A 24,937-nucleotide genomic window follows, 5' to 3' on the forward strand; every position below is an offset into this window, starting at 1 on the left:
AGGACTTGAGCCAAGGAAGAATACAGAGAGGAATTTTTGCAAACGTCCCTTCTTCCAGTCAAAATTATCTCAAAACCTCAAAAATGTGGCAAATGTTAAAGAGCTTTTGCTCGCGATTTTAGATTTGTTGAAATAATTTTTCGATCTTAAATCGTGCTGAAGGTGAAAAATTTTGCGCCTTCGGCGCGAAACGTGCCGCCTAAGAGGCTGTATACGAAACTGAAGCTTTCAGTAATGCAAAGGAGGGTCTGGGTTGCGACCTCCCAGAAGTACAGTATATGTAATGCGATAATCCGATATGCCCCTTGTCCATGTCAAAACATCGTTCCCGCCCCTGCTTAAATTACCCCCCCACTCTCAGGAAGTGTCCGGAGCCCCTGGGTTTTGGATCCAATCTAAAAGTATTGTCCAATTCTGGAAGAAAATACTTTTAAGCTCTTTGAACAGTCTTGACAAGTGTCGATAACCAGAGGCTTAATATAACGTTTGATTCCTCGCCATTGTTAGCCAAAAACTTTTCAGTAGGCCTAAATGAGATTATTTCAAATAAATCATTTTCAATGTTTTGTTTCTAGATGTTTAATTTTTTGATGAACGCTCCAACTTTAGATTTCCATGTAAAAACATAAATGTTTTCTCCTTAGAAGGACAAATTAAATCCGTTCCCTTGTTTCAGGCAAACCTGACAAATAGCATGATTTGAAAAGCCTTTCCAAAAACGTCTTTACAAACACGGTGGACAAAGGCTACATTTTTTCCGTTGGAAAATTTACGACTTAATTTTTTAACGCTAATAACTTGTTAAAGCATTGGCTTTAGTTTTGAAATCCACCTTTACAATGCAGAAAAGAGGATTTTAAACTCCTATTCCATATTTCACTAGGCTATATAAATTTAAAAAATACGGGTAGCCTATTGAGTGCACAACTCTTAATAGTTAATAACTTTTACAGAATCTTGCATATAAGTGATAATATGCAGTGCTTTGTGTAAAATTTGTATACTTTCTGCGACTCCCGAAGTTCGTTACTCGACCCCTCTGGGGGTCGCGACCCCCAGTTTGGGAAGCCTTGTTGTACTCGAGTATGATGCAGTCATTGATATATTTGCTAAGCGCAGCCATCGCATTAAACAGTAATTTGTCATTGCGAATCGCCGATAATGTTCAAAATGTATTCGAGGTCGGAAGGACTAACTTATTGTTTATGTTCTGAAGTGTTTGATATATTTTGTTAGTTCATTGATTGGAACAGTAGCCTAACTTACTTCTGCGGATTCGCTCTTGATTTTGGACCCCCCACCCCTATCTGTCGATATTCTGACGGTTTCAGCTAACCCCTTTCCCCCGTTCTGACGCATCACATGACATTTGGTATACCCCCCCCCCCCCTATTTAAAGGGTCAAACAAGTCTAATTTAACCCAAGTAGAAAAAAATGAACCAATTAACACTACAACCATTTTCACCAATTTGAGCTTTCTGTGTACTATCGTTGAGACTACCCCGTGTGTACTACCCCCGCCCCAGACCCCTATTGGCCTCCAACCGCCGAGTCAGTCGCTACGCGGCTGACTGACACAATGTCTTGCCCCCCCCCCCCCCTAACAAACTTTCTAAATACGCCACTAGATGAGAGTGCCAGTTACCGATGTTGCCCCCTCAGCTTTGCGGATGTTCAAATGTAATCAGTAATCACAGCAAACGAACGCGTATAACAAGATAGCAAAATTCAAAACGAGCAGGATCACTTTTGCTAATTGTGTGAGAAAAAAACAAACAAATACCTTGATTTAATTTTCACTTAGAACAATAAAAATTGGGGACAAACATGATCTGATTACAGCCCAGCCTATTACGGAATGTGTAGAACTGCAATGCTGTTCGATAAAGAAAAAAAATGATTTGATTATTTTGATGAACTGAATATATTTGCCCAAAAGTTGACTAACTGAGATGTTCCTGTTTCTCGACTGTCGAGTGTAGCATGAACTCAGTTTTGGGAAAAAGTTTTGATGGCTAGTGTGGAGGCGACACCGGTATGGTTAGCGAAACACAATGCTCGCTATTCTATATAGTGAGCAGTTAGGTAATGCTGACGCCAGGAAGATCGCTCCTTCTCAACTGAGATGTTCCTGCTTGAAGTAAAATCAATCTCAAAGAAAGGTAGCCTTCATCAAACATATTGCAAAAAAAACAGTGACAAGTGAATAGTTTGCAAAATATGCCATCAAAGTAATTACTCAAAGCAAATATAAATTTCTTAAATGCAAGTTCACTCTGCAAAGTTAACTAAAACATGTATTTTCAAATACAACGTTTTTCTAATATAGCAAGTTATGCCGATTGTTTTGAAATTTATTTCAATAGATTGAACATCGCTCCAGTAAGATATAAATTGTTCGGTTTAAAACCAAACTGGCTGAGTTACTATTGCGTTCTGATCAATTCAGATATTCGCGACCTGTCTGCACCAGGCAAAGGATAACCGCGAAATTCATCACCATTTTTGAGGCATCATCTACAATTTATGTCTTTCTTGTTGTATCTGGTTCTATAGTAGTCTGGAACCTAATTATGCACCAATCGCTTATGCATTCAAAAATGATGAACACTTTTCTTTAAACATTTAAAGCTGCAATTGCTGCGGCCAGCATCAAATTTGGTTTCAATCAGGGTTTTAGTCAAAAAAGAGGCACTGTACAAAGTGAAAGTCAAAACAATAAATATTACAATAATAGGCCTAACGGAAAAATACAAAAATTACTAGACCTATAGAGGAAAAGGCAACATAATAATTTTCTTAATGTTTAACTTCGTTATTTAATGCCTTAGTTTCATGTGAAGTGAAGAATTTTCTTTATCAGTTTGTGAAAAACATTGAAACTTTAAAAAGTAAATAGTAAACCTGGTTTTGAGGAAAATAGACTCGCTTCAAGAAGACAAAAAAGTTTTGAGGTTACAAAAAAATAACTACATCTAAAACTGTTTTATTCTTTTTGCACAATTTTTCAGTGAGCTCAAATATTTAGGTATAAAAATTACTCGATAGCCCTTTCGTGCTTGATTTAGCACGTCACTGTATGTGTTTGTTTGTTACAAAATAAACAAGTTTTCATGAAAGAGTGAATAATATATATCAGGGGTGGCCAACACGTTGATCGTCAAGTCTCTAATGTTCGATGGCGTCGGATTTTGTGTTGACCTCGCAATACTGTATGTTGATGCAAGTATGCTACTGCAATATCAAAAATGTGCGGAATACATCCGCTCCAGTTTTGGTTCAACTTATTTAAGTAAATCTTTATTTTCATTTATGGACCTAATTAAAACAAAGCAACCTGTTGTGCTAATCGATTGTCATTTGGACTATTGCTTCGAGCTGCCTTTGGGAAACTCGTCTGATTAGTGGTTAGGACAAGTTGGTGAACAACATGATGACTCAAACATCTCACTCATTAGAAGAAATTTTAAGTATATTCAGTTATAGACCATTTGTTTCGCGTTTTAATTAACTTGCATGCATATAGCCTACTGCTCAGTGATGACGATAGTAAATGTGTGACAAATGTAAATCCATTTATGGTAAAGGTGTCTCAGAAGAAAGTTGCTGAGTTGTCTTAGGTAGGAGTTGAACTGAGACTGGAACCACGGAACGGAATGAGAACCAATTTACCTGTGGCCATTCACATTATAGCGGCCGAATAGCTTTGGTAGAGGTCTAATTGAAATAAGTTTAATACACCCACTGAGAGCCAAAATAGGCCTTAGAAGTTTTTACGTACCGGTATATAAAATTTGGACCACAAGTGATTTAAGCTTTAGTTCTACAATACCAAACCTATAATCCGACACCAACTAAATGGGAAGTTGGCCACCTCTGGTTTATATATCACATACAAAATAAACAATCTACCGGTAGCTAAAAATAATTACGCTTTTTAAACGAACAAGCCACATGCGCTAATCTAATGAATGAAATTAACACCAATGTGTGTAAGATTTCTTTGTATGGAATTAAGACCCTAAAGTGCTATTTACTGTATGTCGGATTAGTCATAATCATTTAGCAACCGCAGTTGAAACTAAAGCTAGATTCTCCAATGAGAGGCTTAGATCTACACGAATTTTTCTATATCAATGGATAACCACCAGAACGTTATTCGAAAGTAAATAAATCCCAGTTCTCGTTTTTGTATCTGGTCACTTGACAAGCTGCTGCTTTCCAAATTCGGACTTGATATTACTAATGGTTGCGATCATTTTCTCTGTGATAATTTTTCCTGACCTCCCCGGGGAGCTGCAGTTCGAGGGAGTGTCACCATTAGCGGTATGAGCTTTGACATGCTTGCTTAAGTGGTCGCTTCTCTGGAATCTCTTGTTGCATATCGGACACGCAAAACGCTTTTCACCTGAAAGCGCGAATAAAGTTTAGCGTTTTACACTTCTCTTTCTTTAAAAGTATAGGCCAGGGGTGTGTAAACCGTGAGCCGCAAGCTTAAACTTTTTGACCCTAGGAAAAGTCCGGATTTAAATAATATGTGGCCTGTTAGAATATATTCATTTATGTCTCGAGTTTGCAACGTTTAGTAAACATTATTTTTTGGAATACACGATATCCTGACAAATTTCATCAAGCTTGGATACTGCATTATTTCACCCATTCTTGCTCGGTAATGCAACAATTGTTTTGCTCGAGACCTATATGCAGATCCAGTAAAGCTGTTTGAAGTCATCCCAATACCAAAGGCATTTTACCCTACCGCTTCAATCAATTTCAGACCAATGTCTCTTTTGCCAACCTCTAAAACTCTTGAAAAGCTATTGTAGAAACAAATACATAATTTTTTATTTCAACACGGTTTTAGGACAGGCGATTCGACAGAACTAAGTGTAACTCATATATATGATGATTTATTCAAAAACTTAAACAACAATAACTTTAGGCCTACGTGGTCCATTTTTCTTGATTTGAGTATAGCATTTGACACTGTTAATTATCATGACATTTTATTAAATAAATTATATTGTTATGGCTTAGGTGGAAAATTATGGAAACTTGGTTGGTTTTTTGAATCTTTATCCTAGGACAGACAAAACTTTGATAACTTAGTAAAGTCATATTTAACCAACAGACAACAATGAACCAAACTTAACTCCAAATCATCAAGCTTTTTGACCGTCAAATATGGCATCTAACAAGGGTCAGTCCTTGGCCCTTTACTATTTCTGTTATATGTGAACGATATACGTGCTGCGTCCTTTTTCAGGATTACTCTTTTTGCGGATTGGTCGCAAACTGAAAAAGGTTGGGGAGCACTGGTTGGATTGATTGTTCACATTTTCATACAAATGATTCAAGAGCGATGTTGTGCATTACAGTAAACGACTGAAATAAAAATATGCTACTCAGGAGGATGCTTGTTTGTGAATGTTGTTGACTTCTCGAACAATCATCGCGTTGGTTTCATACAAATCGAAATCGAATTATTTCAGTTTAAGAAACGTAATCAAGCGGCAACTTCTACTAGAGTTATCTTACATTTTTTTTTATTGTTTTTAAAAAAACGTTTTAGAAAGTTAATGATGGAATAATGGAAGACTATCGTCCAAATGTTCCATCCCATTCTATCTTTGACACTTTTCCTCTTCTATCGCAAAAATGCCTTCCATTTCATCCCATTCTCTAGCACAACTTAGGCAACTTTCGCGAATCGGAATTTCTGCACTGACATTGATCAAGCCTCGAATCAAAGTTATTTGTGCACAAAGGTATAGATAGACACTTATCACATTACAGTAAAACTAAATGGTTTTACTGGCATAGCCAACATTGATTAAAATGAAGTTAACTTCTATCATGTATAGTTTGTTTTTACTTTGAGATATGTAGCAGCTTCGATCAAGAGGCAAGGGAAAAGCAGCATTTTGAAAAGAAACAACACTATGACTTTGTAAGTCAATGTGCCGCGGCAGATTCCGACATTCTTTGGTGTGCAGTATTTAAAAACAATGTTTGAAAACCACTAATTTAGGCTATGATATACTCAGTGGCGTACGCAGGAGGAGGGACCATGGCCTGTTTAGGGCCCCTCATTTCACATTTCAATTTGTTTAATGTTTTTTTGGCTATTTGAATTGAAAAAAATGTTGTAAATATTGCTACAAAAGCTCAATATTCCATAGCTTGAATCACGCATGGCCCTATTTACCGTTTCCAAAACCCCAGTTAGTGGGCCCACATCTCGGTTTAGGGGCTCACCCATATTCACATTTAACTGGTGTAACGTTTTTCGGTAATTATATATAAATGAAGTGACAATACTGATATAAAAAGCTCGACGTTTTATAGTTTAGCTTGTATTCATAGGTTTTGTGTTGTTGATCATCATTTGGTATGAATATTTTAAATCAGCGATGCCAATAAATCTGTGCTATTTTGTTGGAGCTTACAGAAGAAATAATACTACGCTCTCGCTTTCTTAGAAAATGTCTCAACTATTGATTGCATAAGATTCGTCCTAAACTAAGTGCTCGTGAAACGACAAAGATGTTCAATAATATCATGACAAGGATAATCCAACGTATACTTTTGCATTTGAGATGATTTTTTTAATTCAAAAACTTTTAGGAAGGAGGGGGAGGTTGCATACGGAAGGAAACTCCACGTCGCCTAATTTCTTGTAACTACCTTGTTTAAGTAGGCTGTTTGCATTCAACCCAGCGTCTTTTTTGTTTCAAGACAAACGCTACGTCATTCTTTTCCTTAGTTTTTGTATTTCAAGTGTGATGCAATTACATGTTCTAGACTAGAGACTGCCTTTTTCATTGCCAAATCATCTTTTGAAAACGGCCCTGTAAATTTTTTTTAGTTATTTTAGTTGAACTCCATAGCCCTTTCCATTGTTAGTCTGTGTAGTCAAAGATGGTGTCCCAACAGATTGTGTAGTCAGTCCGATGTTTTTTATCCGAATTCACAACGCATGGTTTGAAAAACATTTTAGGCAAAGTAGAGGAACACTAGTAAATTTTAGAGGGAGGAGGTGCGAGATGGTGTTTACTCGCTCCGGTAGGGTAGGCCTTCTTTTTCGTTATAAATGTGTTCAGAGTGCGATAATTTTTTTTATAGTAATGAATTACTTTCGATATTTAACTTTTACAGATAACTTCGATTTCCGCTTTAATTTAAGGACATTGCCTGTTATTCGCACTATTGCAGTTTTTACTTATCCGTTTAGGCCTACTATCATGCTGTTCATATTCACATAGGCCTATCTGATAATTCAATCCAAAAATACAGTGACATATCTAAAGACCGTGAGAGTTTATATTTCAATAACAGATAGCCTCGGTTTCACTGAAGGTTGGTCAGAGTACAAAGTAGCATTAGGCTACTCTTGATAAAAAAAATGTCTAATTACACTATATCGCACGCTCCTCTCCACCAGTAACAAAATCCTACGTACGCCACTGAACGTACCCTCAGTCAGGTTGGCTGATTGTGCTGAGTAAGCTAACTACGCCGTCTACCTGATAGCACTATTATATGCGATGTCAAGAGTGTTATATCACATTTTTTTGTTTTCAATGCAAAGTTTATCCAAATGAGTATACTAGTTGCTACAAATCAAAAAAATAACATCAGTGCAAGCTGAGTATGGTACGCTAATTTTACACGATAAAACTTACTGGTTATTATTAGCAAAAAAGCGTTCGTTTTCGTTTCCAATTCGAAAAAAAATTCTAATATTCTCTCCTCTCTTGAGAAAATCCTGCGTTGGTAACTGGCATATACTCAGAGATGTACGTAGACTTGCGGCGTAGACTTTTTGTTTACGCTAACGCTCACGATTATACTTTTTTTAGATAGTTGTCGCTTGAGGCTACGCCGTAAAATTTTCACGGTTTTTTAGCGTATAGCGTCAACGCATACTTTTTAGTCAACGTATACCAGCACCCGTGGCTCAGTGGTTATCGTCTTCGGCTCTGGTGCTGGTAGCCCTGGGTTCGATTCCAGGTCGGGTCATACCAAAGACTTTAAAAAGGAATCGGGTAATAAACTGGTGATATATCACCCTCTTCCAATCTACTTGAAGCATGGAAGCAGTACGGCTCATAAAATCACATGGAGCCCTGTCAAGTAACCCATGTTGATGCGCAATCTGCTGCAAGCGGAGATAGCGAATAATTATTATACTTTTTAATGTATTTTTTTCGCTACAACACGCCAATACCTTCCAGCGTTGCAGTTGAAAGAATGTTTTCAATGGGCAAAGACATATTGAAACCAAAACGCAGCAAAATGTCAGATGAACACTTTCAGATGCTTGCGTTTCTTCGTGGAAATTCAAAATAAAACTTGTTTGTTTCGAGTGGTTTATACCGTGTGAATGTTTGGCACCTAGCAAACAAAATGAGTTTACGCTAGTGCAGACGCCTAGTGCAGACGCTAGCGCTGACGCCGCCAACTGTTTTAAAAGTTACGTTGACGCATACGGCGTATCGTTTTTCGAACGTTTGCGTTTACGCTGACGGCGTCAATATTTTTTGTATACGCTTACATCACTGCATATAGCCTACTCATATAAATCAATGACCTCGTAGCACAAAAATTAAATGACCTAGTAGCCTACAACTCTGCTGCGCGGTGAAAGAAAGGCTGAATGCTGTCACAATTTAATAAATTAGGCCACTTTAAATACATTACCAGAAACATAACCTTCATAAAATACAACTAAACTCCAACTATTAGTTGTTGTATCCACGTACCTGTGTGCCATCGCAAATGAGCTTTCAAGTGTGATGTTTTGTTGTACACTTTGCCACATCCGGGTATATGGCAACTATGCACCTTCGGCTTGAACGCGGCGGCAGCAGGGCCAATACGCTCAGCTTCTTGGCAGTTTGGACAATTACAGTTTGATCTAGAAATAATGAAATTAGCGGGATTAACATATCAGGCTCAAGCAGGAGAGGATTAGTAAACCGAATTGGCTAAATTATGTAGCTTATACCAGAGACAATGCTCATTTTGCAAACCATTCAGAAACAAAAGTCTACAGGCTAAATCATCGTTATGTTCCTTCCTCGTATTGAGGATTGGAGACAATTTCCCTTTGTTTACGATCATAAGGTTTTCGTACCGCAATTTCATAATTCAGCTTTGTCCATAAAAATATTTGTTGTTCAAATCATTCTTGGTCTGTTTTTGTTTCTTTTATCTTTTACTTTCCCTTCTATCAATGACCTTAATAAGCAGTTTTGCCGTAGCCTGTGGCAGTAGTACCCAACCTTTTTTCTATCACAGACCGGTTTTAAAATAAAAAAAGCTTAGCGGTTCGGCAATAAGAAAAACGAAGTTTGACATTTACATGATCTACGTACTGTAGTGTATAGGTCTTTTTTTTATTTTATAGTAGTGTAAATACACAACATGGAACACGCCATACTCTAGTTTTCACTATTGTTTGAGATCATCAGTGGTGCATGTCCATGTGTCTTAAACGGGAATCGAACTTCCAACTTTGATGATAATTATAAGAAGTCTCCGACTCGAACCTTTGCCGAGATTGTACTACGGTCAGTATGCCGTTCTTAACCACTCGGAGACGTCTCAAGACAATGAAGCTGTCGCTAATTGCAGTCTTATTCCGTTCAATGCACGGGAGATTGCAGTTGTGCTGTCCGGGTGGAAGCTCTTTGTTGGCAAGTTTTGTTTCTCATCTGCTTATTTGCAGATGGTGCTTACAGGATGGGGCACGAGGAGCCACTTGTCGTCCATCCCATTCGTACATTCTTCAGTAATTGCCGAACAAAGTTCAAAGCAAGGACCAACTCTCAAGTTGAGTGCTATTTGTAATGTTGCACAGACTTCGACAACTACAACATGACTCCGACACTAAGTCGATTGAACTTATAATTGTAATAACGTAATAAACGTCAAAATGTAAGAAGAATGGCGCAACACTGTCAAGGAAGCCTATTTAAAGCCAACCAATTGTGACGTCATGAAAAGCGCGTAAAGCAAAATGCGAGACACTGGTAAGGGCGAATTTCCATACAAAATTGAGAGTGCAACGATACGGTTCCAATACATTACATCCCCCTTTGTCTGAAGAAAGAAAAGAACTATCTAACGATACACAAACAGATTAAAATTATGGAGGGGGTACACTATCAAATGCAGATGCAATAACGATTTCACGTTTACTACACAATTTTCCAGTGACTCAAGTGAACAGCAAGCATTAAACTTATTGTTCGTATACTCTCATTGTGCAAACTCCGACAACTGTATTATATGCGATTCAAGTTACACAAACACCATATCTATCAAGCGATTTCACTGTCCGGCCAGAACGGGTCGTACACGGTGCTGGCATATTATTTTCACACGGCACATTGAGCTCGTTGCTAAATTCATCAACAGCAACGTTTACATCAGCAACAATGCTTTCATCAGCAATAACGTATTCATCAGCACTAACGTTTTCATCTGCAGCAACGCTTTCATCAGCAACAAGTAACTGCATTTCTCGACATTTGACTGCGGGTATAATGGGCTAGACCAGGGGTTCCCAACCTTTTTTGCTTTTCGTACCCCTTTGCCAGGTCAGAGCATTCTTCGTACCCCCAAAAAAATTCTGATTGCATTTTTCAGGTATATTCCTAAATTAAATTGCTTTTATAGCTCAATTAAACGTTAAACTGGTATTTCACACAAAAATGCAAAAATTACCAAAAGAAATTAAATGACAGTTATTTTGTTTGTCACTTCTCAGTGAGATATTTGTTGCAGCTTTATTGATAAAACAATTTTGGTAAAGAGGTGACTTTCTTCAACCATGAACAGATGAAACCATGCAACCACACGGCATTTAACATAATATATTAAACTGAACATAAACTACCTACAAACGTTTTCGGCCATGCACATGTAAGCCCTTTTCAAGTAACGAAAAATTAACTGATTTTACATCGGAAGTGTTTGCCTCGCGGAATTAACCGCCATGTGATGTTCCTTTCTCCTCTGCTTTGCCGTTTCATTCTTATGCATTTTGTTTTCAATTTAGTGTGAAGATCAGCTATTTATTTCAATGTAGATGTAAAATCAGTTATTTTTTCGTTACTTGAAAAGGGCCAACATATGTATGGCCGAAAACGTTCGTAGATAGTTTATGTTTAGTTTAATATATTATGTTAACCCTTATCAGCACATGCGTTGACATTTTGTCAACATCGACTTTTTTGTGTGAGATTGCTCTCGCCCCTTATGCACTAGCTCAACAACATTCAGTGACGAAGGAGAACTTCTGAGTAGCTTACTGCTGTAGCGATTTCAAAACGTTAAATTGTTTACACAATGAGGTATTTGCGTTTTAACTTAATCGGCACATCTGTTGACAAAATGTCAACAATCAGAAACAATAGGAGTTTGGAATTTAAAGCCACTATGCAGTGGCTAGATATTATCACAAAGTGATAACCGGCGGCTTACAGGAAAGTTGCACGTGTATTTAGTGAATCGCTGTGTGACTAGGTCCTAGTCAGACTAGAGTTAGACTGCCAGGAGGAGTTAGATTGCCAGTCTAGGAGGAGTTTGACTGTCAGTTGATATAACTCAGAAGAAAAATAATGCCTAAGCAGTTGTGTTGGAAACGTTTGCCTTACCTCTAACAAGCTCTTATAAGATTTTACATTTGTATTAGCTCTTACATGAAATGCTAACTATTTGAAATTTAAAGGTTGTTTCGGTTAATTACAGCAAGGTGCAAATTTACTGATCAGAGAAGATTTTCATCTCAAGAGGCCCTAAGACACCTGCAAATAACTTTTGATGATGTTGATAGCGACTCTAATGCTGAGGCTACAAGTAGTAGTGAATGTGAGTCCATACCAGATGTTGATGAACTGCCTTTGGAAGAAGAAGAACTGTCCGATATAGATGTCTTTGAGGAAGAAAGTGAAGATGACGAGACTGGTAGTGAAGCAGATCAAGAATCTAATGATGATTCCTCAGAAGATGAAGATCAAGTACCAATAACAGCTGGCAATGCAATCTATTATGCAAATCCTTTTCCAGGCAAGCTCAGAAGAAGAAATATATTGACGCAACAGCCTCGGATTGATGCTGCTCCTGAACTTGAAGTGGATGCCTTCAAATTATTTTATCGGCCTGAAATTATACTTCAGATAGTACGTGAGACAAACAGAAAAACAAAGGACGTGAGACACGGATGTAAACTGTTGCCTAATTCTAAACACAAAAACTTCACAATTGAAGTTGCGGCAGGTCTTGGAATTATGATACGTGCTGGCTTGGACAGAGATAACTTCACCGATTTACGTCGATTGTGGGATCCTCTTGATAGCACCGACAACTTAGCTTTCATCTTGCTCAACTGTATGTCAACATAAGAAAATTGGCGGAGAAACTAAACTACTTGCCGAAAAGTTGGGGTTCATCGATGCTGCTACTTCAAGCACCTTCAATCGCACAGCTCAAAGTATCAAACGGGGAAGATGCTACAGATGTGCAAAGCATACTCAATCTGCATGTGTCACTTGTAGCCGCCGGGTTTGCCTACGACACAGAAAACTTCAGAAGAACCAATATTGCTTGGAATGCTGAACAATTTGTTGCAGCGCACGTTTCTTCGTTTTGTGTTTGAAATATACCTGGCAAAACTTCGATTGTTAAGATTTCTTTGCATTTTATCTGAGAACTAGTAAGCTAAAATTATGTCCTGGGTAGGAAGCAGACCTCCCAATTAGGATTAATGGTTGTTTTGTTAAGGTTTTATCAACATCCAATCATCTAAAATAACAACTGCACTTTGAGACCAGCGCATTTGTACCGAAAAACATAAGGAAATGCCATGTTGACATTTTGTCAACATCTGTGCCGATTAAGTTACCTAAAATTCCTGTGCTAATAAGGGTTAAATGCCGTGTGGTTTCTTGGTTTCATCTGTTTATTATTGATAAATTCGCTCAAACGATGGTTCGATTTTACTCAAGGCAACACGTAAATCATCTTCCAGTTGCAAACAATTTCTCTATTTATTCTTGATATACATCATGGTCGAAAAGCCACTTTCACAGTAATAAGTTGTTGAGAAGAGAATTAACATTGTCATGGCTTCCATAGCAAGACTTGAGAAAGCTTCATAGCAACACATCAAAAATCCTGTAACTTTGATTTGTCAAATAGCAGTTTCAATTTTTGGCAGCTTTTTATTTCGATGATGTTCTCTTTCAAATTATCCTCATCCGACATTTTTGTTAAATCAAAAAGAAATGGATTTATAGTTCAATGCTGGAAATAATTCAATTCACCAGCAAAAAAGTAACCATACAGTAGAAAGAATCAACCAGCATCTTTAAATGGAAAATAATTTCATTTTTGACATTTTGCAGCAGAGTTATTTGCAATTTAATCAAGACAAGGAAAATTAGCAAGGTTTTCATTTTCAGCAGATGCAAGTAAAAAACACATTGTTATGAGACAATGAAGCTTCTTAGTCTACTAAATAACAACAATTGTTTGTTTGTTTTTCATATCTTTATCCTGCATTGCCGGAAAGCGGACTTGAGCGCTATGCATCGGTGTGCGCCTTCCGACGTACATCTGACCCACGCTGCAGCCGACGGCAATGTCTGCTTCCTGTTGTCTACTCTACTTATGACTTAAATTTAGTACTACCCATTACTCGAAATCGATCACTGGGTAGAGGCAATTATCGTAAAGTTTCTTGCCCAGAGAAACAACAGCAAGTGCGGGTGGCTGGAGTCGAACATGCAGGCTCTCGACTGCGAGCCCAACGCGCTAACCACTCGGCCACTGCTTGTAGATAATTGTTTGTTTTTTTTCAAAGCAAAGACGGTCATGGCATAATATCATTTACAATTCCAAAATAAAATTGTATTGTGAAAATCTGTTTGAAAAGCTGCTCTGTGGCCCAAGGATCTTTGTACCCCTTAATGTTTAATCTCGTACCTCCAAGGGGTACGAGTTCCCCCGGTTGGGAACCCCTGGGCTAGACGTTCCGTGATTAGTTTCCTACTATCACAAAAATTCCCAAATTCGAACGTTAACTCGACCATCTGCCTCCACTTCTTTAAATTATCTGCAACATTTCCTTGTTAGAAATTCATCTCTGACTTTGTTGCTTGCATCGAATCCATCTCTGACACCATGTAATGTTGCACAGACTTCGACAACTACAACATGACTCCGACACTAAGTCGATTGAACTTATAATTGTAATAACGTAATAAATGTCAGAATGGAAGAAGAATGGCGCAAAACTGTCAAGGAAGCTTATTTAAAGGCGACCAATTGTGACGTCATGAAAAGCGCGTAAAGCAAAATGCGAGACACTGGTAAGGGCGAATTTCCATACAAAATTAAGAGTGCTACAGTGCGATTCCAATACATTACACTATTCATCAGTGGTGCATATTTCATGCTATCACACATGGATATGTCCCTCTGATGATCCCAAACAAGGATAAAACTTGAGTATGGCGTCTTCCATTTTTGTTCGATCGGGGTCCAAATGAATTTACAAATCCTCACATCCATTTCCCAGCCAGCAAGCCCATATGGGCCCCACATGGGGACCCATATGGGCTGATGTATGGGCCCCATGTGAGCTGCCCATACACATTGTGTCCGCGGGCATCACATTGCCCCCATATAGGCTGCCCATATTCATTTATGGGTTTCATGTGGGTTGCTCACACTCAACCCACAAATCTAATATGGGCTGCCCATATGTAACCCATAAATCTAATACAGGCTGCCCATATGTATATCAGGTATATATCGAGGGTTAAATAACAGAACGAGCCAAGTCACCCAAAAGTAGTTTTGAGAAAATGGCATTTTAAAACTTTAAAATTTTAATTTCAAATTTGGAGTCAAACCACTCTTTTTACTATGTGGCTATATTTTGGACCTGTGACGCCAAGTCGGCAATGATGACGAAATGAGCTATGTCACATTAGCTCATTTTGTCAATAGAGATGGTATAGATGCAGAAGCGGCACAATGAGCTATGTAGCAATAGCTCATTGTGTCGTATAGCCCTCTGGACTTAGTTTAAAATGAGCAGTCAGTTCTGAGAAACCTGTTCAGGCTAGAACTTAGCTCTTTCTGTCAGTAAAAATATGGAGCTTGAGAAACACTTTCCAGTATCTAACCACAAAAAATGCAAAAATGGACTTAGCTCGTTCTGTTATTTAGCCCTCGATATATAACTGCAACTTTGCGCAATACATAGCAAGGTGCCCCCAGTAAAGTGCTCAATCGGCGTAGGCCAAGAGCATCAATCAGACAGTGCACATTGTTTTATATATACACTGAAATGGCCATGACGGTATATACCTCCATGTGACATTTTCCTATTTGTGGTACGTAAGCAGCAAAAATAGTACTACAGCCAACCTTGCCAAAGTGCTCCAACTGCAAGCAGTGAGCTTTGCGCAATGCATAGCAAGGTGCCCCCAGTAATTTTGCTTGTTCAATTTCATTTTGTGTTTGTTTAAAAGATCAATAAAAGTCGTTTAAGACAACTAAAAAATCTCATAGTCTAGACAAATGCTGATCGAGATGTATAATTGTATATCATATTAGTATGGGTTGCCCACAAACCTTTGCATCACTGTGTGGGTAGCCCATGGTCTGCCCATAAAAAATGTGGGCAGCCCATGGTCTGCCCATAAAAAATGTGGGCAGCCCATGGTCTGCCCATAAAAAATGTGGGCAGCCCATGGCCTGCCCATGAAAAATGTGGGCAGCCCATGGCCTGCCCATGAAAAATGTGGGCAGCCCATGGTCTGCCCATAAAAAATGTGGGCAGCCCATGTTCTGCCCATAAAAAATGTGGGCAGCCCATGTTCTGCCCATAAACAAAGTGGGCAGCCCATGTTCTGCCCATAAACAAAGTAGGCAGCCCATGGTCTGCCCATAAACAAAGTGGGAAGCCCATCAATATTTCATGCTTAGCCCATGATCAATAACTTTATGTGGCTAAATTTATTAAAACGCATTTATATGATCACGCATTTGAAGATTGGAAGTTTTATATTCCATCTTGTCATTTAGCAACACATTCTGCAAGAAAGCCCATATTGGGCACATATGGCAAAAACACAAAAACCCACATAGAACCCACATGCCCACAAGCCCATTAAAATAGTATATGGGGCCCATATGGGCTTGCTGGCTGGGTTAATGTAAAAGTAGAGATCGAAAAAACAAAATAATTGATCAGTAGGTCTGGGAGGTAATTTTGATGAATTGGACTATGTTTTTTGTTTTGATCGCCTTTGGTGTACTGTCAGGCCCAAACCAATAGGCGAATTTTTTTGATCAAGACGTCGTCTACACTTTGTATTTGCACAATAATATCAAATTAAAACTGAATTTCTTTAGAAGTTTGAGTGACAAGTTTTGATTTATGGTACAGTTATGTTGAAGTTACGTTTTAAATATATATTTTGTGACCGCTTTCAATAATTTATTTGTTGAAAGTGTGTAGGCTAGAGTAAGCTTTCGAAAATCCTGTTGCAGTGTTTCCCACCTCTCCGTATAAAGCTTATACATTATGCAAGGCTTTTCACCTCATACCTATTACTATCTGTTCATACCTACTACTCTATACCATATTACTATCTTGTTTTTTTAAGGGCCCTTAAACTTTCTTCGGTTGACTAATATTCCTTAAGTCCACTGCTGAAACCATGCTTTCCTAATATCACCTGTTAGGTTAATAACGTGGACAATTTTTACGAAAATGCTTAAAAATTACGTGTTTTTGTGGCACGTGACCAAGTGCCTCCTCCCTGGATCAGCTACTGCTTTAATCAAAGCCGTTGAGAGAATAATGTAGGCCCGGTACCAATAAAATTCTCGGGCCTCTGGCCAACGCACCATATCTAAAGAATACTCTGTGTTTTTTTCAAGTTTTAGGGAAACTTGGGGGATGGCGCAGTGGATAAGGCGCTTGCTTTCCAATCATGCAATCCTGGTTCGACTCACGGCTTAAGCTGGTTGTTGAAGAACACCACTCACCCCTACCCAGGGTGTAATAAATTGGGTGGGCGCAGTTGCTGAAGAAAAGGCGGCCGAGCGAAAGAAACTGGCCACCCTACTCTCATTTCTGCCGTAAGCTTAGTATAATGAGAACCTTATCTTCTCATTCCCCCTATGCTTGAATCAAGTATAGGACTCACCTTTACCTTATAGGCCTATAAATGGCGTAATCTGATAATTTCAGTACTGGACTGTAGGCGAAATATCTATAGGCTAATGCATCTAAATATGATTGTAACAAGACTGAAGTAGGCTTACTTGCTTTTTGTTATGACAGTGCAATGTTCTATATTTGGAAAGCAATATTTGAAAAAATCCGGGTACAATAAAATTAATTTGTTTTAAGTTACATGAGCTTACATATGACGTAACATTGTACTTTAGTACCGAAAGTAACATGCATTGCATCTTAATATACTTACAAGTCTGAAATTATAGCTTTCATTGGCACAGTGCAATCTTTTGAAAAAATTGTGACTTCATAAAATTTACTTTTTTAAATTTTATAAGCTTACATATGGCATGACATGGTAGTTTAGTGTCAAAAGTAACATGTATTGCATCTAAATATACTTACAAGACTAAAGTTATAGCTTTCTATTTTCACAGTGCAATGTTTAATATTTGGCACATGATGTTTTAAAAAATGCCAAGCTCCTAAAATGCGCCCGTGCCCGGGTCCAAAAGTAGCTCCTGGATCTCCCTATCAACGCTACTGCCTATGGTGTGTTCTAAATGTTTTAATTTTCTTCTTATAACTACTTGCAAAAGGATTTTGTTTAAACTGAAGTTGGATAGTAGCCTATTTAATCGTCAGTGATCTTTTGTTTTCATGAAATTTTTAACATTTGCTTAGTATGTTCAGAATTCGAAGGCATCGATCCGTTTCTTCATTTTTTGTGACACTGTCCAATTTGCAGAATTGTATAAACAGCGTGGTCCAACTACCGGCCCGCGGGCCGCATGCGGCCCGCGGATAGAATTTTTGCGACCCGCGAGCTTTCACAGTATTGATTTAATTTGTATTTATGTTACAGAAAGTAATTTCAATTAGAACAAGTATAGCATTTGGACAAAAAGTGTCAAAAATTTAATTCAAAGTTGTAGACAGCAGGGCCTATAGCCTACTGTTTCAACCTATCAGGTCTCGTCAGTACAACTGGGCTTCTTAAAGGCTGATATGTACCTAGTGTTAAAGGCTTATATGTATCTTATGTACCTAAACTTCCTGTGCAATCTTGCTTTCCTTACAGACATGACAATGCACATGAATGTGTTAAACCAAAATTTGCAGGGGCAAAACGAAACCTCAGAGTGCTTCTGGAAATTACTCAGCAAGGATAGATTTCCCAAACTGAAAATTTTTGCATTAAAAATGCACGCAATGTTTAGAAGCACATACATGTGTGAGAGTACATTTTCTAAAATGAAGCAAGTCAAGTCTAAAAACAGAAATCGAACGATAGACGAAACACTGGAAGATAGTCTCCGACTTGCTACCACTAACATTGAAATTGATGTAGAAACAATAGTATCAGAAAAACCTCGACCACAGGCGTCTCACTGATAGAGCTTTGCAATAAATTTCAATTTGCTATTAATTTTAACAATTTCGATTTTTAACAATTTTAATAATTTCGATTACGCACTTATCATTTTATTGGAAATGGCCCGCAAGTTGTCACGTTTTTGTAAAGTGGCTCGTAAGTTAAAAGTAGTTGGACCACGCTGGACTATAAAAGGTCGTTATTTGTCGTATCCAGGCTTACGCCGGGTAGTTTAAGATTTATATCAAGAGAACGGGAAGGCAAGGAATCCAATCTTCGTTACAATCACCGACGCATTCCCTTGGACCGCATCGAACACACGACTTTTCGAACTACAGAACTCTCATCCCTCGACTATGCTGCCGTATAAAAGGGTTGATCAGTTATAGCATTTTAATACACTTTGACGAATTGCTAAATTTAAATTTTGTTTAGTTGAAACATTTTTTATTTTCTCAAATGTAGTTTTTACGATTTTTAGCCGCTTTAGAATTTTATGGTCATATTTTCCATCTTTAATTGTTGAATAAATTATTAAATTAAATTGAATGAGTTACTGCATGATTATTAGATATAGTCTGTGTATGTTTCGTGTGATTTTGAGCTACTTTTGTGTTATTGATACGATACAGATAATAATGGACGAGAGTTTTGCACTTGTACTGGAAATCCAAAAAGCGTCTGGCAACACTGGGAATATTCAGGTTTGTCATGATTTTAACGTAACATTAAGAGGTTTTGCAGTGATTTGAGATTCAGAGATCACACTTTGGCAATTTTGATTCTTAAAACTATCATGTTAGAGGATTATAAAGTAAATTTAACACTTAACACTTCGCCCGTTCCTATTCAATGTTCACCTAGCCGTTTTTCTTTTCTGCTGTTATGAATTGCTTAACATGAAACGTTCAGAGAGAAGCACCAAGGGATATGCTGATTGCAGACGACGTTGCGTTGTGTGTAAAGATGATAGAGGAAGCGGAACAGAGGCTGGACTTGGAGAGCAGCGATGGAAGATAGGCATGAAAATAAGCAGGCAAAAGACAGAATATCTTAAACTCCAAAGGTCAAAAGAAGATAATGACGGAGAATATAAGACAGAAATACAACTGCAAGGGAATACGGTGAAACAAGTAGCCTAATTCAAATATTTTCGTTCGACAGTTCATGAGTACGGAACGAGTGACAGCAGAGAAGTGACTAAGAGATGCCAGGCAGGATGGGGAGCGTGGAAGAAAATAACTGAAGTCATGCGTGACCAAAAAGTGTCAGAAAAGTTGAAGGGGAAACTTTATAAAATGATGATCAAACCAGCAATGTTTTATGGGATGCAGGCAGTAGCCCTGACGAAACCAGAGTAATGGAAAATGCAGGTGGCAGAAATGAAAATGTTGCGATGGCCTCTGAGGTTAACATAGAAGGACAGAGCAAGAAATGAAATCCAGAGATCTAATGCAAATGGGAGAACTGGAAGACAAGCTGTAGGAGACACGCCTTAAATGATTGGGTCACGTCATAAAGAGAGACGAAGATTATGTCGGAAAAAGAATAAGACAATTAGAAGTTGGAAAAGAAAGCGAGGAAGACGGAAAAGAAGATGAAGAGATTGTGTGGCAGAAGATATGGAAGTAGTGAGAGTGGAGGAAGAAGACTCTGCTACTGACAGAGTGATTTGAAGGATTGCAATCTGCACCGGCGACCCCACTTGAAGTGGGAATAAAGCCAAGAAGAAGAATAAAGTAAATTTAACTTAGAGTTCATATGCTAAATTACATCGTACTCCAATCATGCTTCCAGTTCGCACGTTGGCAAAAGTCAACGGCGTACGCAGCAGGAGGGGCATTAAGCCATGCCCCTCCATTAATTTTTTGTTCAGCGTTGTTGTGATTATGTAGCGCAAACATATTATTATTCGAGAGTAGTTTAGGGTACCAGGGCCAGTGGCGTAGCCAAGAGGGGGGGGGTTTGGGGTTACAACCCCCCCTTTGGCACGCGTGTGACGTCACGATATTGAGAATGATGCTTTTAGTCTTTATGTCTCTAAAGCAAACTTTGCCTAATTTTAAACGAAACTGCATTAAAAGAGCGAGTTTTGCCAATACCAAACATTCAAATATCTCAGCCAGCAATTAGCAACAAGAAAACATAGCGACTTAGATTTATTACCGAAAAATGCCTAAGAAAACATTATCTTATCCTTTTGCTATGCCACCGTACAGCACCATTTTACAGGAATATTCAAACCCACATTTTTGTTGAAAATGCTCTCAGAATGCACCAAATTGAAAGTAATTTTTCAAAATTTTCTGAGGGAGGCAAAACCCCTAGACCCCCCACGGCTGGGTGTTGCCTTTGGCAAACACGCCGTCAGGCTTTTCCCGCCGCCCCCCCCCCCCCCCTTTCAAAATTCCTGGCTACGCTACTGATCAGAGGCCAATGGCTGTATAGAGGGACCCATGGCCCCCGACTAATGCTACTTTAATGTTTTTTGGCTATTTGAAGTGAAAAAGTGATTAAAACACTGCCACAGAAGCTCTATATTCAATAGCTTACATTACGTAAGGCCGAATTTGCACTTCCAAAACCCCGGTTAAAAAGCGCTTCTCTGTTTAGAGTCCCACCCATATTCATATTTAGATGCAGTAGCGTTTTTCCAAAGTTTGAAACTTCTCAGATAAGCTGCATGCATAGGGTTTTGTATTGTTGATCATCATTTGACATGATTATTTTAAATCAGCAAAACCAGTAAAATTCAATTGCTTCTCATAATGTTTCTCAAAATTATATAGAATAAATGTACTATCCCTAGAATAAATGATACTGCGCACTCGCAGTCAAAAGCGTTGACAAAGATTATCCAGGGAACACTTTTGCATCCGAGATCATTTTATTAATTCAAAACTTTAGGGGAGGTTTGTATTCGGAAGGATACTCTACAACAGGGGTCGGCAAACTGCGGGCCAAATGCGGCCCGCGGACAAACTTTTTGCGGCCCTCGAACGATCTTACTTTTAGAGCATAAACTAAAGTTTCATCATGATCTACGCATGAATTTATTTTATATCATAACAAAAAGCCCTTTAACATGTGTCCCGAATTTACTCGGTAACTCCCATGTACGCTACAAAATGTCTCAAAATTATGGTCTGACGTTACTCAAAATTATGTACCCCACTGTCGAGGAATGACGCAAGCGAAAGCACTTATTGGTTATGTGTAATTATGACGTAACAGAAGCGAAACTGATTTATGCAGTAATTTTCCACGATTCAGTTCCAGTTGCCAACTTTTATAAAGAATATGTCCATAAATCCACCTATCCTCATCTGTATGACAATGCAAAACGTGTAATGTGCAATATTGTGCATGTTTGGAAGCACATATTGCTGTGAGCAGCTTTTTTCAAAAATGAATTACGCAAAGAATAAACTTCGCACTCGCCTGTCAGATCGTGATTTCAATGACGTATTGCAAATATCATCAACAAAGTTGCCAGTTGATTTAAACACCTTGGCCATGACACAGAAACAACATCATCCTTTACATTGATAAATGATAAGTATATAAAAACAATGCATTGCGTTTTAATACGTGTTTGATAATAAATATGAAACGGCAACAAACACGTCTCATTGTGCAATAGACACCGGAATAGGAGTTGCAGGTGCGCCATGATTTTAAGGATAATGTGGCGATTGTTTATAGGTTGAAATTTATGCGGCCCGCACGTTACCGGAAGTTTGTAGATTTGGCCCAGTAGTACAGAAAGTTTGCCGACCCCTGCTCTACAACAACAATTTTTTTGTAGTTACTTTTTTATGTTGAAGTATTTTGCATTTAGCGTCATACTTCTTTTCAAGATAAACACTGCGTCATTCTTCTTTTATCCGTTTTCATTTTTTGCATTTCAAGAGAGATGCTATTGCAAGTTTTGAAGATGGTTGGCGGTTTTTTGTTGGCACCAGGCGTAAACTATCTTCTGAAACTGACTTGTAAGGTTTTCTTGTTGTTTCTTTTGGTAAGATTCAATAGCTCTCTTTGGATTGTTAGGAAGGCAAAGATGGAGTTTTATTAACAGATTGTGGAGTCAGTCGATGCTTTTTATTCGAACTCCCAACCCATGGTTTGAAAAATACTCTAGGCACCGTCACTAAAAAATAGGAGCCCACTATTGTTTTTTTTTTGAGAGGAGGCAAGATGGTGCTCTCACGGCCCTGTAAGGTAAGCTTTCTTTTTCGTTATATATGTTGAGAGCAGTGTTTTTTTAAGGTGTTTTGGGGGACCGAAACGGTCCCCCAAATTTCTCCAGCGGTTTCCCAAAGTTTGGACTTGCAACTACAGTAGAAAAGTAATGGTTGTTTCTTGCTATGTCTTGTCGATAATACGAATATAGCCTACGATCAATAGTTCACGTCCGGAAAAAAGAATAAGTGGACGTACAGCTAACAGCTGAATCAAAGAGTTATTCACAAAAGAAGTGCACCTTCGATACTCGTCAATGTTTATTTCTGTTTTATGGCGCATAATGATCAGTTTTTACGTGTGGAAACATAACAAGCAGAAGCCAACAAGCACACTTTGTTTGATTGTGCTGCAAACTTGTTTGGCGGCCGTGTTGGGCAGGCTGTTTGGTCGCTGTCACAATCATTTAAGCTGTGCCTTGTCGAATAATTCATTTTATGTTGCGTTGATTGTATGTAGTTATGGCTATTTTTTGGCTATTTTTTGGTATTTAAATGAAACACTTGCGGTCTCTTAAAACTACTTAGCGGTCACCCAAACCAAACCTTAAAAAAAACTGGTTGATAGTGCGATGATTGTTGTTTAAAGTACGGTACACTCTGTCGGTACAGTGATAAATTGCATTCGATATTGAAACTTTCACAAAGAAGCTTGAGTTATGTTGTAATTGAGCAAATGACATTTCCTATCAATCGTACTATCATCGGTTTTACTTATCCGTTTAAGCCTATTACATACCATGCTTTTCATTTTCGCATATCTAATAATTCAATCGTTTTTTTCCACAACAACCGTGAGAGTGTATAATTCACCAACAGATAACCTAGACTATGTTAAACCTTAATCTGACTATAAAGTAACAATGGGCTACTCTTGATGACGAAAAATAAAACGATATGATATATAATGACCAAAAAATGTCAAATTATATCTAATGGCTCCCTGCCCAGAAATAAAATCCTGCTTACGTCACTAAACGTACCCATTGTGGTTAATTGGGTTAAGAAAGTCAACTACATCATCTACGTAAAACATTATATGCGATGTCAATAATGTTATATCATATTGTTTATTTTCAATACAAAATTTATTCAAATGAGTTGCCTGGCTGCTGCATACTAAAAAAATATCGTCAATGCAAGCTGAGTATCGTAGGTTAATTTTAAACGATATAATTTAGCCTACTGGTTATTATTAGCAAATGTTTTTTAATTTGTTTTCATTTCGTTTCGATTCGAAAAGCAATTCGAATGCCTTCTCCCCTTGAGAAAATATTACGTACGCTACTGGCAAGGTCTGTGTAAATATAGATCGCTATAGTGTGTAGGTAGGGCTGGATTAAAATTTCACTTAAGTAGTAAGTAAAAATTAAAAAATTACTTAAATTATGTTTCTCGCTGTAAATTCTTGCTACAAATCGGCTGCCGAGAAACATATTGTTGATTGGATGGTCTGAATGGCTAGCGTGGAAGCTACACCGTTATGGTAAGCGAATCGCAACTGCTCGCTGTACTAGTGAGTGCTCACTGCTCAGCCTTGTGCTGATAGCCGGGAAGAACGCCCCTTTCTTCACAATTACTTGAGTTACCGTACTTAAGTAATTCAAGTAATATGATATCTGTAATTTACTCGACCATAAACAGTGTAGGCTAACTGTACCGTAGAAGAAGTGGACGTATAGACAATTAGACATATTTGTAATGTTCGCATCATGTTACTTTTTTGCCAATATGGTATTGGCAAGATGGACAGTTGCAATACCACGTTCACTAATTGGTAGCAACGAAGTATTAACAACATCAATCAGTCAAACGAGCCACACTGTAAGAAATAAAAATATAGAGCCCTATAGTCATTACAGTCACCCAGTTGAATTACAGCTGTAGCCTACTTCTTTTACCGGTTCTGAAAATGACTTCTCAGAAAGCACAAAGAATCAACCATACTATAACTAAGAAAAAACCTGAGTTTGGAGACAGATATTTTAGCTTCACTGAAGCATCTCTCAATCTCAACTGAAAATCGTGGAAGAGGCAAGGCAAGATTTTGG

The 24,937-nt window shown here is 38.2% G+C and overlaps 1 protein-coding gene across 1 annotated transcript in view; it reads right to left on the bottom strand.

Moving 5' to 3' along the window:
• Window positions 1-1,776: 1,776 nt before the first annotated feature.
• The window catches only part of LOC145769339 (uncharacterized), a 33,566-nt gene continuing 10,405 nt past the window's right edge, over window positions 1,777-24,937 (bottom strand). Inside the window, exons 8-9 of the mRNA XM_082580948.1 lie at window positions 8,767-8,921; window positions 1,777-4,409 (exon numbers count right to left, since the gene is read on the bottom strand). Coding sequence (XP_082437074.1) covers window positions 4,201-4,409; window positions 8,767-8,921 — 364 coding nt within the window. The 3' untranslated portion in view covers window positions 1,777-4,200. The remainder of the gene's footprint in view (window positions 4,410-8,766; window positions 8,922-24,937) is intronic.

The sequence above is a fragment of the Aplidium turbinatum genome, chromosome 4 (assembly GCF_918807975.1).
Source record: "Aplidium turbinatum chromosome 4, kaAplTurb1.1, whole genome shotgun sequence".
Classification (NCBI taxonomy): domain Eukaryota; kingdom Metazoa; phylum Chordata; class Ascidiacea; order Aplousobranchia; family Polyclinidae; genus Aplidium; species Aplidium turbinatum.